This window comes from Schistocerca cancellata, chromosome 3 (assembly GCF_023864275.1).
Source record: "Schistocerca cancellata isolate TAMUIC-IGC-003103 chromosome 3, iqSchCanc2.1, whole genome shotgun sequence".
NCBI lineage: Eukaryota > Metazoa > Arthropoda > Insecta > Orthoptera > Acrididae > Schistocerca > Schistocerca cancellata.
In genome coordinates this window covers 939495411-939512253 of record NC_064628.1, presented here as the reverse complement: position 1 = coordinate 939512253, position 16843 = coordinate 939495411, and the positions used below count along the sequence as shown (strand labels likewise).

At 41.9% G+C, this 16843-nt stretch overlaps 1 protein-coding gene across 1 annotated transcript in view; it reads right to left on the bottom strand.

The window, feature by feature from the left end:
* LOC126176008 (pre-mRNA-splicing factor ATP-dependent RNA helicase PRP16) overlaps positions 1 to 16843 on the bottom strand; it is a 201049-nt gene that overhangs the window by 35630 nt on the left and 148576 nt on the right. The window contains exon 17 of the mRNA XM_049923127.1: positions 12647 to 12788. Coding sequence (XP_049779084.1) covers positions 12647 to 12788 — 142 coding nt within the window. The remainder of the gene's footprint in view (positions 1 to 12646; positions 12789 to 16843) is intronic.

The window sequence follows — 16843 nt, the reverse complement described above, 5'->3', positions numbered from 1 at the left end:
AACGAGTTATTGTGCATCCACAGCACTGTAGGAAACTAACAATTATTTCGTTTTCAACAATGGAAACACCAGGATGGAACATAACACTATTATGAAAAGGATAGTTGCTACTCACCATATAGCGGAGATGCTGAGTCGCACGTAGACACAACAAAAAGACTGTCAGAAAATGAGCTTCTGGCCAACAAGGCCTTCATCAAATACAGAAAACACACACACACACACACACACACACACACACACACACACACACACACACGTGACCTCAATCTCTGGTTACTGATGCTACATTGCAAGCAGTTGCGCGTGATGGGAGACACAACTGGTGTGGGGGGGGGGGGGGGGGGGGCTGGCGATAAGGAGAAAGCTGGGGCAGGGAGGGGGAGGGATAACAGGGTAGGGGTGGGGGGATCATGAGATGCTGCTTTTGGGAGCACATAGGGGCAAGGAGGAGAGAGGGGAGGGTAGGGAAGCTAGGTACAGTCGGGAGATCAAATGGAGGGCAGTGGTGGAGGGGGGGGGGAGGGAGGTTCACAGAAAAGGAGAGAGAGTGCATTGGTGGAATAGAAGGCTGTGTTGAGCTGTAATTGGAACAAGGAAGGGGCTAGAGGGTGAGGACAATGACTAACAAAGGCTGAGGCCAGGAGGGTTATGGGAACGTAGGATATACTATTGCAGGGAAAGTTCTCACCTGCACAGTTCAGAAAAGCTGGCATTGGTGGGAACGATCCTGATGAAAAGGCGGTGAAGCAATCATTGACACAAAGAATGTCGTGTTGGGCAGTGCACTCAGTAATGGGGGTGGTCCAGCTGTTTCTACGCCACAGTTTGTAGATTGCCATTCATGTGGCCAGATAGCTTGTTGATCATCATGCCCACATAGCAGGAAGCACAGTAGTTGCAGTTTAGTTTGTAGATCACATGACTGGTTTCAAAGAAAGCCCTGCCTTCGATGGGATAAGTGATATTTGTGACCGGACTGGAGGTGATGGTGGGAGGATGTATGGGACAGGTCTTGCATCTAGCTCTACTACAGGGATATGAGCCAAGAGGCAAGAGGTTGGGAGCAAGAGTTGTGTATGGATGGAAGATGATATTGTGTAGGTTTGGTGGGCTGCAGATTACCATTGCAGGAGGGGTGGAAATGATAGCGGGTAGGTCATTCTTCATTTGACAGCATGATGAGAGGCACTAGAAACCCTGGTGGAGAATGAATTCAGTTGCTCCAGTCCTGGGTGGTACTGAGTCACAAGAGGAATGCTCATCTGTTGTCGGATGGTGGGACTTTGGGATGTAGTGTGTGATTGGAAGGAGATAACAAAGGGAGATCTGTTTTTGTACAAGGTTGGGAGGATAATTATGGTCTCGGAATGCCTCAGTGTGACCCTTGGTGTATTTCATGAGAGACCGCTTGTCACGACAGATGTGATGGCCACAGGTAGCTATGCTGTATGGAAAGAACTTCTTGGTAAGGAATGTGGATAGCTGTCAAAGTTGAGCTATTGCTGGTGTTTGGTAGTTTTGATATGGGCAGAGTTACTGATGTAGCTATCTATGAGGTGGAGGCCAACATCAAGGAAAGTGTGTTGAGTAGGACCCAGTGAAGCAAATGGGAGAGATGGTGCTGCTATTCTGGAAGAATGTGGGATAGGATGTCCTCACCCTTGATCCAGATCATGAAGATGTCGTCAATAAATCTGAACCAGGTGAGGGATTTGGGATTATAGATGTTTAGGAAGGATTCCTCTAGATGGCCCAAGAATAGGTTGGCATAGGATGGTGTCATGCGAATGATATAGCCATACCCTATATGAAGGTAATGACTTCAAAGGAGAAGTAATTGTGGATGAGGATATAGTTGATCATGGTGATTAGGAAGGAGATTGTCGGTTTGGAATCTGTTGGATAAGATGGGAAAGGTAGTGTCCAACAACAGTACGGCCATGGCATTAGGGATGTCAGTGTCAAGGGAGACGGCATCAATAGTGATGAGCAGGACACCAAGTGGTAAAGGAACAGGAACTGTGGAGAGTAGGTAGAGGAAATGGTTGGTATTTTATATAGGAGGATAGGTTGCAGTTAATAGGCTGAAGGTGTTGGTCTACTAGAACAGAGATTCTCTTAGTGGGGGCACAGTAAGGGGCCACAATGGTGTGTCCTGGGTGGTTGGGTTTATGAACTTTAGGAAGCATGTAGAAGGTAGGAGTGTGGGGAGTGGTTGGGTGAAGAGAGAGATGGACTGTGGGGAGAGGTTTTCAGATGGGCCTAAGGATTTGTAGGGGGACTGGAGATCCTGCTGGATTTATGGAACTGGGTCACTGTGGCAGGGTTTGTAGATGGATGAATCTGACAGCTGGCGGTGTCCTGCCAGGTACTCCTTGCAGTTCAAAACAACAGTGGTGAAGCCTTTGTCAACAGGTAGGACTATAAGGTTACGATCAGTTTTTAGGTGGTGGATTGCAATTCTTTCTGCAGATGTAAGGCTAGTTTGCATGTTGATGGATTTGGGAAATGATGGTGAGCCAAGGTTTGAGATTAAGAAATTCTGGAAAGTTAAAGGGGGTGGTTTGGGGGCAGTGGCGGTGGATCACGGTTGGATGAAGGAGTGAATTGAGTCAGGCAGGGTTCAACTTTGGTTGGGACCAGTAGAAGGAGAAAAGGTCTTTAACAAGTCCTTCATGATTGAATTTGGGGGTGGTGGGAGGGGGGGGGGGGGGGCAAAAGGCAGGATCCTTGGAAAGGACTGATATTTTTGCGGGGCTAAGGCTTTTTGAAGGAAAGGTTCAGACTGTGTTTCGTGTCTGGTTAGGTTCTGGTTTCTGTATGGTGGAGAGAGGAGTTGTGGAGGATGAGGTAAATGTAGTAGGTCTGAGGCATGATTTGTTGTCTGGTGGCAGCCGGAGGTGGGTAACATGAGCCAAGCAACAACACAGGAACAGTATGTGGGAATGGTTCTGACTAGGGAAAAGGAAACTTATCTGTATTGGTGAAGATGGAAGGAGTAAGGATCCATGGTGGAGGATAAAACCACATGAAAATATGTAGCTAACATAGAAATATGTCCAAAAAATTCACAAAAATACACTAAAACACGTGGGAAAAATGCCACAAAGGATGAAACAGGTGGAGTAGGGGAAAACAAGATGACATCTGTGGTAGTAGGCCGATAGTTAAAGACAAGAACCAACTGAGATTGGCATGGAGACACAAGGAGATCAAGGAAAAAATAAATAAAAATATTAGAATGTGGGTTGTTGATGGATAAGTGTGAAGAAGGGGGACAGCAGATGTGACTAGTTAGGTGAAGTTAGTATGTGCAAACTGGAATAGAGTGGAGGGGGAGGGGGGGTGGAACAGGTTGGTAGGATGAGATACAAGGTTGTGTGGCACAGGAAGGTATGGGAAATAACACGCGAAATTATGCAGGTGTGCTGCAGGAAGAGTAATCAATTAGAAGGTATTGGATTTAGTGGGAGTAATGTGCGACATGAGATGCTGCACCAACAATCAGTGTGGTATTGTAGCTGTCTGCTGTGCAAAGCAGAGATGGTTGATACAGTGTGATAAGAAAGTATAGGTTGCAGGCCGGTGCAGTTTGTAAGGCAACAAGAGAAACACAGGAAAGAAGAGAAAGAAGGACTGACACTGATTACAGTAATGCATTAGAAAATAGTAACACAGGAAAACAGCACTGGGAAAGAAGAAAAGCCATCAGGCAAAATTCAACAATGGAAAATCCAGGATGCAATGTAACAATATTATGATAAGGATAGTTGCTACTCCCCACATAGCAGAGATGTTCAGTCGCAGACACGCAAATGGGAAAAAAGGTCATAAAATAAGCTTACGGCCACCAAGGCCTTCTTTGGAGGTACACACACACACACACACACACACACACACACACACACACAAGTGCAACTCACATGTACATCACCACAGTCTCTGCGGCTGAGGCCACATTGCAAGCAGCATTGTATGATGGGAGATGCAACCGGGTGGTGGCAGTACAGTGGAGGCAGGGATTGGGAGGTGGAGGTGGAGGGATAGCAGGATAGGGATGGGGGATGGTGAAGTGCTGCTTGTGGGGGCATACAAAGGTGAGGTGGAGAGAGGGTAAGGCATCTAGGTGCAAGTCAGGAGGTTAGATAGATGGCAGGGAGAGAGGTTAGTGGAAAAGGAAAGAGGTTAAGTGACTGTGGATGCACTGGTGGAATAGAAGACTGTGTAATGCTGGATGGGAATAGGGAAGGGGCAAGGGGGTAGGACAATGACTAATGAAGGTTGAGGCCAGGAGGGTTACAGCAACTTAGGCTGTATTGCAGGGACAGTTCCCACCTGCGCAATTCAGTAAAGGTGGTGATGGTGGGAATGATCCAGATGGCACAGGCTGTGAAGCAGTTGCTGAAAATGAAGAACATAGTGTTGGGCGGCGTGTTCAGCAATGGGATGCTTCAGCTGCATCTTGGGCACAGTTCATAGGTTCATGCGGACAGGCAGCTTGTTGGTTGTCATGCACATGTAGAATGCAGCACAATGCTTGCAGCTTAGCTTGTAAATCACATGATTGGTTTTACAGCCCCATTATAGCAAGTTACTGTGCCCCCACTGTGAGAATCTCTACTCTCATAGACCATACCTTCAACCCATTATCCACAATATATCCTCCTACACAAAATATACCAACCATTTCCACCACCAACTCTCCACAGTTCCAATTCCTCTACCACGTGGTGCCCTGCTCGTCACTATTGATGCCACCTCCCTGTACATTAACATTCCAAACGCCCATTGTCTTCCCACTATTGAACACTACCTATCCCAATGCCCGATGGATTCCACACAAATAACCTCCTTCCTAGTCGCCATAACCAACTAGGCGCCATAACCAACTATATCCTCTCCCATAATTACTTCTGCTTTGATGGCATTACCTACAAATAAATCTGGGGTACAGCTGTGGGCACTCACACAGTGCCAACCCATTCATGGGACATCTAGAAGAATCCTTCCTAAACACCTAGAATCCCAAACCCCTCAACTGGTTCAGATTCAATGACATCTTCATGATCTGGATCGAGGATGAGGACAGCCTATCCACATTCCTCCAGAATCTCAACACCTTCACCCCATTCGCTTCACCTGGTCCTATTCAACTCAACAAACCACTTATCTTGATGTTGGCCTCCATCTCAAAGATGACTACATCAGTATCTCCATCCATATCAAACCTACCAAGCATCAGCAATAATTCGACAGCTGCCACCCATTCCATACCAAGAAGTTTCATCCATACAGACTACCCATCCACAACCATCGCATGTGTAGTGACAAGTGGCCACTCTCGAACAGAACAAGGATTTCACTGAGGCATTCACAGAGCATTATTACCCTCCCAATTTTGTACAAAAACAGATCTCCCGTGCCTTATCTCCCGTCACCCACCACATCCCAGAGTCCCATTGTCCAGCCACAGATGAGCATTCCCCTCCTGACTGAGTACCACCCAGGGCTGGAGCAACTAAATCACAATCTCTGCCAAGGTTTCAGCTATCTCTCGTCATGCCCTGAAATGTTAAATGTCCTACCCACTATCCTTCCCACCGCTCCCACAATTTTATTCCACTACCTACTGAACCTACACAATATCGTTTGTGGAATTGATTACAACCTTAATGTTTTTGATAAGCTTTAATAGTTATGCTGTTTGAAAGGAATGATTAAGGGGGAAGTTTTATTTCACCACTTAGAACAAGCATTTGCATCATATGAATGCATGGTTTTGCGATGATATGTACAGATAAAATTCTCTCAAGCTTCCATCCGTGTCAAGTAGCTTAAAATACACTTTTGAGTGGTGATCATCTTTGGTTGCTGCAACCAAAAGCAGCCAAAAGACGGTAACAAACTGACAATGACTGATATGTACTGGGCAAAAGCTTGTGGATTTTAAATCACTTGATATGACTGAAAGCTCAGGAGAATTTTATGAATTCTTAGTGTCAATGCAATTACCATGGCTAAAACTGGTAAGTGTTACAACTGACGGAGGCAAAGCAATGAGTGAACAAAATAAGGGTCCGATGGGTAGAATGGAAACTAAACTGGCAGAATAAGTTGTGATATCTCATTATTTTTGCATCATGTTGTTCATTAAAAAGTGTTAGTCTACAGAATTCTTGCATGGGCGGAAGTAATGGACAACTTGGTATCCACTGTACATTTAATAACAAAAAATGGATTGATACATTACTAGTTCCAACAGTTCCTGTCAGATATGGATGCACGTCACTGAGGTGTCCTGTATTATTCTGAAGTGAGGTGCTTAAGCAGAGGTGCAGCACTAAGAAGATTTTTTGACATCAGAAAAAAATCAACACAGTTATAAAAGAAAAAGGCAAATGTATTCCAGAACTTACAGACCCTAAATGGTCTTCGAATTTTGACCTTCGAATTTTGACAGATTTAACAAGAGAGTTAAATATTTGAATATGACTCCTCAAGTACATGGTACACACACTAATGCAAAGTGATTCCATGTGAAAAACAAGCTCTCCATAAAACATATTAATGGGAAAAACCTGGAATATGTCCCAAATTGTACAAAAGCTGTCAAGGAAGTTGGAATGAATTTCCATTGGAAAAATGATAAACTGAAATGCAGTTTAACACAGCTACAAAATCAGTTCAATGAGAGAACTCTTTCTATGAAATCAGTGATCTTGTTAAATTTTATGGCAGTTTGCCATCTAGTTGTGAAGAAATGAAAATGTTTGCTTAGCAATTAAATACAATTTTTGGCAGCATTTACTCCTGTGAGCACACTTTTTAAATTCTAGAAGAAATAATTAATTCCCCCCCCCCCCCCCCCCCCTCACAGACAAGCATTTTAGTACCAGTCTGTGAATTTCTATGACATAAATGAAAGCAAAGACTGCACATCCACAACTAGGTAGCCAAATACAGCTCCAAACATCAATTTCAAGTCTGATTCAACTTGCATGTAGGCCTATAATTATTTCAAAATTCTCATTTAATTTGTCTGTTTTTTCCTTATTTTCCTTTCACCATTGTTCCTACTTCATAATAAAATGATGATGAATAAAATGTAAAAGCGAATATCTGTGTTTTTGGATTTTTAATATCATCATATAGTTACGGATACACAAAATTATTAATGGGTGCAGCTCGCCTTTATTTCATTTGATACTACATGGTTCTTGTCTGCTAAAAGGTTGCCGACCACTTCACTTGATGGGAGTGTGTAGACAGTAAAAATTGTAGAGGAAGACACAGACTGTAATATATGCAACAAATAATTAAAGCTGTTGGGTGCAAGTGATCCTCTGAAATGAAGAGGTTGTGCAAGATAGAAAGTCGTAGCACGCCGCATCAAACCAGTCATATGAGCAGTGAGGAAAAAACAGCAAAACAAAGTAGCATTTTGGTGAATATTGCTAAAATTGTCCAGTTTTTACAGCCCAGAACAGAGAGTAGGAATGGTAGTGACAGAGAGAGAAAAAAAAAAAACAAAAAAAAAAAAAAAAAAAAAAAAAAACACCCAGTATACCATAATTAAAAGTTATTTTGTAATGCCACTCCCTTTTTTGCTTATGGAGAGCTGCATCAACCCAGTCTCAAGACAGAAGACCACAACTACTACAATTCACCTATCATTCATCAGAGGACATTTCCTAATATGATGTGATTTACATTTGAAGAATAATGTAAAATGTCTAGACGCAATGGGACTGTGGTTATGGAGGATGATGGACAAAACGGTTTGGACAGAATGGAAGAGAAATGAAGCAGTATTAAAAAGAATAAAAGTATATTTATTGGACTGTACATAACCATGGTATGGAAAATGAAATAAGAGTTTGGCACATAAGACAGATGGGGTTCGTTGGTATGTAACTGAGTATTGTGATGCACCATTTTGCTTAACTACGCTAGCAACTGGAAGAAACAGTGAATATGATTTTTACTGTTTTCATTCTTTACCTAGATGTTTGGTTTGTATTCAATGAATCATACTGAGTTTAAAACCTATTAATTGCACTTATGTCACCACTCGAGGTGGGAACGTCTGAATTCAAACTTCTCTGAAAGCTTTTAACTGTGGGCATAATTTTTTTCTAGTAGACTGTAACAGACATTATAGATTACAGTGAATATTTTCTGACAATCAGGTGATCCAGTAATATTGTATTACTAATTTGATGATACTGCCCATTTATGAGAACTTTAAGGATGAGGAGGAGATTAGGTAGGGTTTAACATCCCACCAACAACGAGGTCATTAGAGACAGAGCACAAGCTCAGATTAGGTAAGGACAAAGAGGGAAGTCAGCTGTGCCCTTTCAAAGGACCCATCCTGACGTTTGTCTTAAAAGATTTAGAGAACTCAAAGAAAATCTAAATCAGGTTTGAACCATCATTCTCCTGAATACAAGTCCAGTGGGCTAGCCACTATGCTACCTCACTTGTCACATTCTTGCTTGTTCGCACTTTGTCCAAGTACTCTGCTGTCAATTTATTGGGAAATTGTAACCACTACTTTAAACAGTTAGGGATACTAAGCATTACGTGCAGCCGTACTAATTTGTAACATATGTAAGCTGAATTGGTAACAGTTTCATGCTCCGTTCTATCTTTTAAGACTAGCTTTCCAAATGTTGCTTTTGTGGTCGGTTATTTTCTCTGCCATAAGACACCACATCTTTCACAACTTTAGCTACTTGAAGAAAACTACACTCCTGGAAATGGAAAAAAGAACACATAGACACCGGTGTGTCAGACCCACCATACTTGCTCCGGACACTGCGAGAGGGCTGTACAAGCAATGATCACACGCACGGCACAGCGGACACACCAGGAACCGCAGTGTTGGCCGTCGAATGGCGCTAGTTGCGCAGCATTTGTGCACCGCCGCCGTCAGTGTCAGCCAGTTTGCCGTGGCATACGGAGCTCCATCGCAGTATTTAACACTGGTAGCATGCCGCGACAGCGTGGATGTGAACCGTATGTGCAGTTGACGGACTTTGAGCGAGGGCGTATAGTGGGCATGCGGGAGGCCGGGTGGACGTACCGCCGAATTGCTCAACACGTGGGGCGTGAGGTCTCCACAGTACATCGATGTTGTCGCCAGTGGTCGGCGGAAGGTGCACGTGCCCGTCGACCTGGGACCGGACCGCAGCGACGCACGGATGCACGCCAAGACCGTAGGTTCCTACGCAGTGCCGTAGGGGACCGCACCGCCACTTCCCAGCAAATTAGGGACACTGTTGCTCCTGGGGTATCGGCGAGGACCATTCGCAACCGTCTCCATGAAGCTGGGCTACGGTCCCGCACACCGTTAGGCCGTCTTCCGCTCACGCCCCAACATCGTGCAGCCCGCCTCCAGTGGTGTCGCGACAGGCGTGAATGGAGGGACGAATGGAGACGTGTCGTCTTCAGCGATGAGAGTCGCTTCTGCCTTGGTGCCAATGATGGTCGTATGCGTGTTTGGCGCCGTGCAGGTGAGCGCCACAATCAGGACTGCATACGACCGAGGCACACAGGGCCAACACCCGGCATCATGGTGTGGGGAGCGATCTCCTACACTGGCCGTACACCACTGGTGATCGTCGAGGGGACACTGAATAGTGCACGGTACATCCAAACCGTCATCGAACCCATCGTTCTACCATTCCTAGACCGGCAAGGGAACTTGCTGTTCCAACAGGACAATGCACGTCCGCATGTATCCCGTGCCACCCAACGTGCTCTAGAAGGTTTAAGTCAACTACCCTGGCCAGCAAGATCTCCGGATCTGTCCCCCATTGAGCATGTTTGGGACTGGATGAAGCGTCGTCTCACGCGGTCTGCACGTCCAGCACGAACGCTGGTCCAACTGAGGCGCCAGGTGGAAATGGCATGGCAAGCCGTTCCACAGGACTACATCCAGCATCTCTACGATCGTCTCCATGGGAGAATAGCAGCCTGCATTGCTGCGAAAGGTGGATATACACTGTACTAGTGCCGACATTGTGCATGCTCTGTTGCCTGTGTCTATGTGCCTGTGATTCTGTCAGTGTGATCATGTGATGTATCTGACCCCAGGAATGTGTCAATAAAGTTTCCCCTTCCTGGGACAATGAATTCACGGTGTTCTTATTTCAATTTCCAGGAGTGTATATGAATTACTGTGGGCTGATATGCAGTAATGGCAGCTGTTTCATTTCTCTCACACTTGATGTCATAATTTGGGTAAACATTGTCCAAATCATCGCCATCTTTTTCTTTATAGTGAATTCGAACAAACAATTAAAAGAAAGGAAAAATGTAGCTATGAACTCTCCACTTTCAGGTTACCATTCCAATCTTCTGTCCATTACACCATGAGGAACAGATGTGAGCGTAGTCTCTCTGAACATATGACTTGATTTTATCCATTCCACCATAAGATACAGATGAGAGAGTAATCTCTCTAAACATGGCTCCATATGCTTGTAGAATGTACTTTTGTGGCTTTAATATTCATTCCAAACTGTGCAATGTTATAATTTCAAGTTGCAAAAGACAAATATAAGTGGCTTTAGAAAATAAAAAAGTTGCTGGTAAAATTGGTCCTCCATTCTTAGTTAGCCTGAATGGTTAATAGTGAGCCCTCATACACATATTCTTAGACATTTTACAGCACCTGTGCCGCATATTTATTGGCATGTACGTGCTATTGCTGCAATTCAAACATTCACCTGGTTCATAATTTATGACGTAAAGAAAGCAATACTTAGAACATGGGACATAGGTGAATACAAAAAGAGTGTCAGATACCTCGAATTTACTGAATCAATGGCCCACTCCATCTGCCTGGCATTATACTATGTCCTAGTTGTTCTGCTTTTTATGCTGCTACTGCCAAATAGTCTATGTATCTGCCATTTTGTCTACAGTGGCCTTTTTTTTTTTTTTTTTTTTTTTTTTTTTTTTTTTTTTTTTTTGCTGAGTGTATCTAAACTATGAAGAAATGAAGAAAAATGTGGAAAAAATAACTGAATGGTTGCAGTGACAAGGCACAGCTTTCAGTAAATGAAGATTACTAAATTATTTGACCATCTGTAAAATACAGCGTGATTCAAAAAGAATACCACAACTTTAGGAATTTAAAACTCTGCCACGACAAAAGGCAGAGCTAAGCACTATCTGTCGGCGAATTAAGGGAGCTATAAACTTTCATTTAGTTGTACATTTGTTCGCTTGAGGCGCTGTTGACTAGGCGTCAGCGTCAGTTGATGTTAAGATGGCGACCGCTCAACAGAAAGCTTTTTGTGTTATTGAGTACGGCAGAAGTGAATCGACGACAGATGTTCAGCGTGCATTTCGAATGAAGTATGGTGTTAAACCTCCTGATAGGTGGTGTATTAAACGTTGGTATAAACAATTTACAGAGAATGGGTGTTTGTGCAAAGGGAAAAGTTCTGGACGGCCGAGAACGAGTGATGAAAATGTAGCACGCATCCAGCAAGCATTTGTTCGCAGCCCAGGAAAATCGACTCGCAGAGCTAGCAGAGAGCTGCAAATTCCACAATCAACTGTATGGAGAGTCCTACGAAAAAGGTTAGTTATGAAACCTTATCGTCTGAAATTGGTTCAAGCACTGTCTGCAGCTGATAAGATTAAAAGAATCGATTTCTATGATTTTATCCTTGCTCAAATGGAAACAGATGAATCTTTCGTTTCAAAGATTGTGTTTAGTGATGAAGCAACTTTCCACACTAACGGGAAAGTAAACCGTCACAATGTCTGTATATGGGGCACTGAGAATCCGCGGGAAACAACTCAGTATGAACGTGACTCGCCTAAGGTGAACGTTTTCTGTGCCATTTCAGCCAATAAAGTGTTTTGTCCCTTTTTCTTCGAAAATGCTACTGTAACTGGACTACAGTATCTGGAGATGTTAGAGAATTGGCTGTTCCCTCAGCTCGAACAAGAAGCACAACAATTCATATTTCAGCAGGATGGAGCGCCACCACATTGGCACTTATCTGTCCGTAACTACCTGAACGTCAACTACCCGAGGCGATGGATCGGCCGCCAGGCAGCCCGTGACAGAGCACTTCATCACTGGCCTCCAAGAAGCCCTGATCTTACCCCCTGCGATTTTTTCTTATGGGGGTATGTTAAGGATATGGTGTTTCGGCCACCTCTCCCAGCCACCATTGATGATTTGAAACGAGAAATAACAGCAGCTATCCAAACTGTTATGCCTGATAATGCTACAGAGAGTGTGGAACGAGTTGGAGTATCGGGTTGATATTGCTCGAGTGTCTGGAGGGGGCCATATTGAACATCTCTGAACTTGTTTTTGAGTGAAAAAAAAACCTTTTTAAATATTCTTTGTAATGATGTATAACAGAAGGTTATATTATGTTTCTTTCATTAAATAAACATTTTTAAAGTTGTGGTATTCTTTTTGAATCACCCTGTATTTTTAACTTCTACAGACACTGCAGTACCGGCTATAGCTAGCAATATTGTACTGTTACTCTACTGATATTGTCATATTTCAGAGCTCTTTCTACAAAGTCAATGATTCAAGCCTGTAGTCAATAATTACTGGGCAGCCAGCTTTCAAGATGTCTGCAAACTATTAACAACCTACTTGTTGCTTTTCCATTGATTGTAGACATTGAGATAGGTCAGGTGATCTGATTCTGGAACCTGGAATTTCTCTCTCACTGCATCAGCTTCTTCTTCGCGTCCTTTGGGGCGATAAAAAATTGATGGCACAGACAGCATGGAAACTGAAAAAAACATTCAAGATTAATCACTAACAGCAGAACAATAAAGTCTCAAGCCTATTAAATATACAGGAATCTACCACAAACGCAAAGGAAACAGATTAATCAAGGAAAGATTTGAATGTGAGAATTAATATATTTAAATACTGTTGCAAATATGATCATCCTGGCCACATAATACAGTTATTATTTTCTATGTTTTTAGTGTTCTTAGTCCATCTTTTCATGTTAAGCTACTTGTTCTGGAAAAAAAATCAATTCAGCTGTAACTAAAACAAAGAATAAATATACTGAAAAAAAATAATGAATGAATTTTCCCAAGCAGATTTACAGTGGTCCATTAGAAGAGTAGACACTTGAAAATACTAGCTGATGAAAGAACATTTATCAAGGCCATTGAATATATGATTCTCTGTACAGATATAAAACAACAGTACTGTAGAAACTTGTCCTTATAACAAGCTTTTAAGAGTCACCTATGACAGAAACAGTTCATTACAAGAAGAAAAGGCCACAAATCATAACTTGAGCCTAAATGTTACAAATACGAGGGCTATCCACAAAGTACATTACGTTTTGGAATTAAAAATAAATAAAATATTGGAAATTTTTTTATTATATACAGATGAAAGCCACACTTAAATACTAATTTTCTACATAGTTGCCATTTAAATTAAGGCACTTATCATAGCGATGGACGAGCTTGGAAATTCCTTTGTCGTAAAATTCGGCCGCCTGCGCCTTTAACCACGTGGTTACCTCTTCTTGAAGCTGTGCGTCGTCATCAAAACGGTGCATAGCCAACCACCTCTTCATTGCTGGGAATAAGTGGAAGTCGCTCGGTGCCAGGTCGGGACTGTACGGCGGATGAGGAAACAACTCCCACTTAAAAGATTCGAGAACTTCACGAGTGGCATTTGCCGTGTGGGCCTGGGCGTTGTCGTGAATCAGCAAGATCTTTGAGCCCAACTTTCCCCTGCGCTTGTTTTGTATTGCTCTTCTGAGGTTGTGCAGAGTTTGGTAATACCTTTGAGAGTTTATTGTAGTGCCTCTTTCCAGGAAATCCACAAAAATCACACCTTTTCTGTCCCAAAAGACAGTCATTACGTGGTTGAAGGCGCAGACGGCCGAATTTTACGATGAAGGAATTTCCAAGCTCGTCCATCGCTACGATGAGTGCCTTAATTTAAATGGCAACTATGCAGAAAAGTAGTATTTAAGTGTGGCTTTCATCTGTATATAATAAAAAAAATTCCAATACTTTATTTATTTTTAATTCCAAAACGTAATGTACTTTGTGGATAGCCCTCGTATGTTGCTTTAGATTATGGTCACGAAATATTCAAAATGGAATCAAATTGACCACAGGGTAAAAGGCAAATAGGAAATGCCTACATTTTGAAACCTACGATTCTTAATAAGATGAAGAGGGAAGAGGGGAATTAAACAATTTATTAGCAAATAAATGTGAAAAGATAAGAAAAGTATGGCAAGCAGGAAAATTCACCTAAAGAAAGAGACAATACAGGTGTTGTCATTAGTCACAGTTGGTATTAAATGAATTACAAGCCATTACAGATTTTGGGGAGAGAAATTCCGCCTTATGCAAGACACCTTTATTCTGTTTTCTTTCACCCAGACATGTTTCAGCACTTTTTGTGCTATCTTAAGTGGGTTATATTTTTATTTTCTAACTGTAAAATTGTTATTATATATTAACATTTAACAAAACTTTCACATTTGAGATATGTGTTGATGACCTGATGCACTATATATTGTTTATAACATAATGTCAAAGTTCTATACAGCTTAATTGGCAAAAAGAGTGGATGTATGCATTAGTTTACATACCTTACATGATACTATTGGACACTTATTTTGCTAGCTATTCTGGTACACAATCTACAACTTCTCATCTGCAAACAGCAAAATGTAATTTTTATTTTTCTGTTTATTATGCTTTTACAAAGGGATATGGATATAATCACATTTTTCGTGTGTAACTTACAGTTTTGATATTGTGGTCCTGTTTCACATGTTGCTGGCAAAGTGAACAGGCAGATTTAATGACCTATGGTCGCGACACTGCACTTTCTCCGATTTTTCAGAACACAGGGAGAGTTTTCACCACCATTACGTGTTGTTGTGACTGTGTAGTATTCATTTGTTTTGTAGTGTGTTTGGCAGGGTGAGACATGCGAGTTGCATTGTGTTTGGTGTCTCTGTGGTGTGTGTGTGTGTGTGTGTGTGTGTGTGTGTGTGTGTGTGTGTGTGTGTTCGGGACTGGGGCAGAGAGAGAGAGAGAGAGAGAGAGAGAGAGAGAGAGAGAGAAAGGGGGGGGGGGGAGGAGAAATTTTTTTCCACCCTCAATAGTAGTTTTGGTGTGAGTGTTATTTGTATAGTTCTTCTATTGTGGCGAAGAGAGTTTTATTGCACAGTAATGTGTATTCATTAAGTACTTTCTTTCCTCTTTCACTAAGATGTGATCATTAAGAAGTGATCCAACAAACCAATACTGAAGTAAGTTACCGAAAACCCTGAAAAACATAGAAATCATTTTCACAGAAACACAGATTAAAAGAATGATACAGAAAATTCCCAAGGCCCCCACCCTAAAATCATTGCCTAAAGTTCACAAACCCAGAATACATATGCGTCCATTGATAAACTTTACCAAAGCACCAACATACTACTTAGCCAAACACACACACACACACACACACACACACACACACACACACACACAGCCACAGACAGTATATAAACACACTGAAAACAGAAGTCTAAAGAACTCAAGTGACATAATAGAAAAAATAAGGAATGAAAACATACCAAACATGGCAACACTGATTTCATTTGACATAATTTCCATGTACACACACATCCCAACACAATAAACCATTAACATCATAGAAAGAAACCTCCAACTACATGGAAACATAGCCACAACAAACATACAAGAAATATCAGCCACACTCAGGATCATCACAGAGAAAAACTACTTCACATTCAACAACAGATTTTACTCTCAATAAGATGGACTACTCATGGGATTCCCATCACTGCCCTCCTAGCTGACATTTTCCTCAATCAGATAGAAAAACAAATCTTTGACAAAATAGTAATACCAAAACAGAACAAAATAATTTAATGGTACAGATATGTGGATGACATATTTGCTTAATAGATGAACCACTGCCTCGCATAAAAGAACTTCAAGAAAACATAAACTCCATCCACCCACAAATATAGTTCACCATTGAAACACAAACAGATGAAAAACTTAATTTCTTAGATCTCACCATACACAAAAGAAACAACAAACATGAATTCACAATCTAAAGAAAGCCCACAATCACCAGCACCATTATTCATAACCAATCCAATCACCCTATAACTCACAAAGAATCCAGCTTCAGATATTTACTACACAGACTGAACAAAATACCCATGAACAAACATGATTACACACAAGAATTGAACACAATAACACGAATTGGACAGGAGAATGGATATGTTTAGAGGCACCTGTTTTCGCAAAGTTCAAAATGGCAAAATTTTACACATTTTGGTGAAAACGTGGAACTATTTACTTTTAAGCCAAATCGCGAAATAATTGAGGAAAGTTTGCAAAATCTCGTCATTTGAACTTAACTGCGGAAATTCGATTGGAGTTATGGTAATACAATCCAGATATCGATTGTACACCGTTTCAATATATATAGTATATAGAGTATTCCAAAGACATTCTACAATGTTCTGGCAGTATATTCAGTATTGGGTGTTGGAAATTGTTGTGGATCGCCGGAGCATTGAGTGTGGTATTTTGTGTTTTGTTTTCGTGCTGCAGATGATTAATATGGTATTGATAGTTTTCGACTGAGAAAAAGAATTTTCGTCAGAAGGATTTTATGTTTTCGACAAAAGTAAGAAGATACTTATGTGCAACTACTGCAATGTGCGTATTGAGTGGCAGAGGAAGGACACATGCCTGAAACACATTAACAACAGTTCTTCCCATAAGAAGAACACGGAGAAGGCACTAACAACTACTGGTA